Genomic DNA, 2,500 nt, shown 5'->3' on the forward strand with positions numbered 1-2,500 from the left:
GGTTTACAGTCAAAGAAGTTGTAGAATAAATACAGTAACTTATGTGTGATATTTAACCATGTTTACAGCTCAAACAAATAAAATAATCAGTTAAAATACAACAAATACTTTAAATTGATATCTGATAGCACTTTAAATTTAATGTATAATGAATGAATTGTATATAACTGCAGTGATGGTTTGCTGATGAACATGTTGCTAACATGTTAACATCCTGTCTAAAATAAATATCTAAATTTGTGAACACAAGCAGAACTGCCGTAATGTTATTAAGAAAAGATGAAAACTAAAATAGTTGAAGATAATGATTTAATCTACGTTTATATTTATACGTGTGTTCAAACCATGTTGGTGTTTTTGGTGCATTAATAAAAGTTTTTTTTAATCTTTATGTTAATCAGACTTTATTTCTGTTCCCTCCAGTAAAATAAAACGTTGCAAGAAGAACCACGTGACACACTCCCCTGCACCTCTCCCACCCATTTCCTGTCTCTGTCAAACTGCTGCAGACAAACAAAAACAATAGAATTCACCTTCAAAATAAATGCCTTGTTCTGGTAAAATAAAAATAAAAAAAATTACAGATTATAAACGACATATATTAAGAATATTCTGTGCTTCCTGTTTGCAGTATGTGTCATGATACATGATAAAAAAAGAAAAGAAGAACAACAAATTTATGGAAAAATAAATCCAACATAAAATAAGGATAATTTAAAAAGTCTGATTAAACATAAACCAGGAATGTGACTTTAGTTTTGTATTAAAATCTTCAGCTTTCCATGTTTGTGTAAAATTCTGCTGCATCTTGTTTGAGCTAAAATCATGAAAAGTAAAAAGAGAGAGAACATTTTATCATTTCATCCAAACGTATGGAACAGTTTCTCTCCATTTCTGATTTTATTGTACATTTTAGTTTGGGAAAAACAAAGTCAAAGTTGGTCGTGGGATCATTTCACCCCGCCGACGAAGATGAGATGTCTTGCTTGTGTGTCTGTGTTAGCAAAATATCTAATGAGCCAGTGGACTAGAAAGCAATCACTGCATGAACATTAACAACTAATATTTTGCTTCTTCTGGGGCTGGTGCCCACCTCCATCTGACGTGGGGGTCACCCTGGACAGGTCTTTAGTCCAAGGCCACAAATAGACAATAAATTACATTAAATTAGATTAGAGAGACCTTTATTGTCATTGTACAGAGAGCACAATGAAATTACAGTTCAGAAATAATACTAATACTAATAATAATAATGCCTTTTCTCAAAATTCTGAGATTAAAACATGATTAAAAATGCTGATTTTTAATTTTTTATTTATTTAGTCTCCTTGCGGCCTTGGACTAAAGATCTGCCAGGGTGACCCCCTGCATCAGATGGAGATGGGCACCAATCTTTTTAAATTTTTAAGTGACCCTAATCCTCTTTTGTAGTTTTCAGTTTCAAATTATTATTATTATTATAACAAACTTCATGTCCAAAATATGCTCCACACATCTGAACCGAACAGAAAAGCTTTTACTGTGAAAGGATTATTCCGGATGTAGCTGCGCCAAGTTGCGCGCCGCTTTCCGCTCGGCTGTTTCCGGTTTTACGGTCCGAGCAGAAGCAGGGCGGAACCGCTGGTCCAAGTGTAGCTCGGCAGTGTGTGGCAGGTTCGGTGGACTGGCACCGGCTGGACTCACCTGGACTTCCGGCGGTGGGGGGGACATGGCCAAGACCTACGACTACCTGTTCAAGCTGCTGCTGATCGGGGACAGCGGCGTCGGGAAGACGTGTCTGCTGTTCCGGTTCAGCGAGGACGCCTTCAACACCACCTTCATCTCCACCATCGGTGAGTGACCCCTGACCCCGTCCGGCTCGATGATCGATCAGCTCAAAAACATTAGCTTCATCATTAGCATTAGCTGAACAACTAGCTGTGTGGAAACACAACAGTGCCGGAGTGTTAGCATGGAAACTGGTTCCTCAGTTTCACCTCACAGATGACCTCTCACCTGTCTCACCTGGGCCGAACAGGTCCAGCTAGCTAATCCTGTGTTTCCAGTCCAGGAGTCTGGTGAAGGTGGACTCTAGCTAGCTCAGTTCAAGATGGCCGCCACAGACAACTGACTCAACAAATGTTGCAGATATTGTTTTAAACTGTGTGGTAGTAGCAGAGAGTCATCCCTAACATGCTGTGAGAGCTCCACGTGTGTAGCAGGTTTCAGGTCAACTAAGGTCAACCCTGTTAGCAAAATATCTCAGGAAGCAGAGTTCAAACGTGTTGGGAAATGTTTTGACTTCGGTCCAGATGAAACATTTATTGAGAAATGATCTGATATTGTTTAGTTTTTTCCAAAGTTGAAGCAACTTTGGAAAAAACTAATAATCACAGTAATGAGGTCAGCGCCTCCTGTTTCCATAGCAACAGTTTCACTTCCTGTTTGCAGAAACCATCTGAGCTACAGAAGAATGGAGACAGGAAGTCAAGTCTGAGCTAAAACTTTATCAGATTGTTGA

General features: G+C 38.9%; 1 protein-coding gene across 2 annotated transcripts in view; it reads left to right on the forward strand.

The window, feature by feature from the left end:
- Positions 1-1,535: 1,535 nt before the first annotated feature.
- The window catches only part of LOC106511230 (ras-related protein Rab-8B), a 6,791-nt gene continuing 5,826 nt past the window's right edge, over positions 1,536-2,500 (forward strand). The window contains exon 1 of one of the 2 annotated variants that reach the window (XM_013999982.1): positions 1,536-1,832. In XM_013999982.1, coding sequence (XP_013855436.1) covers positions 1,709-1,832 — 124 coding nt within the window. In that variant the 5' untranslated portion in view covers positions 1,536-1,708. The remainder of the gene's footprint in view (positions 1,833-2,500) is intronic. The other variant, XM_013999983.1, reaches the window with a different exon arrangement.

This window comes from Austrofundulus limnaeus, unplaced genomic scaffold (assembly GCF_001266775.1).
Source record: "Austrofundulus limnaeus strain Quisiro unplaced genomic scaffold, Austrofundulus_limnaeus-1.0 Scaffold2604, whole genome shotgun sequence".
Taxonomy (NCBI): domain Eukaryota; kingdom Metazoa; phylum Chordata; class Actinopteri; order Cyprinodontiformes; family Rivulidae; genus Austrofundulus; species Austrofundulus limnaeus.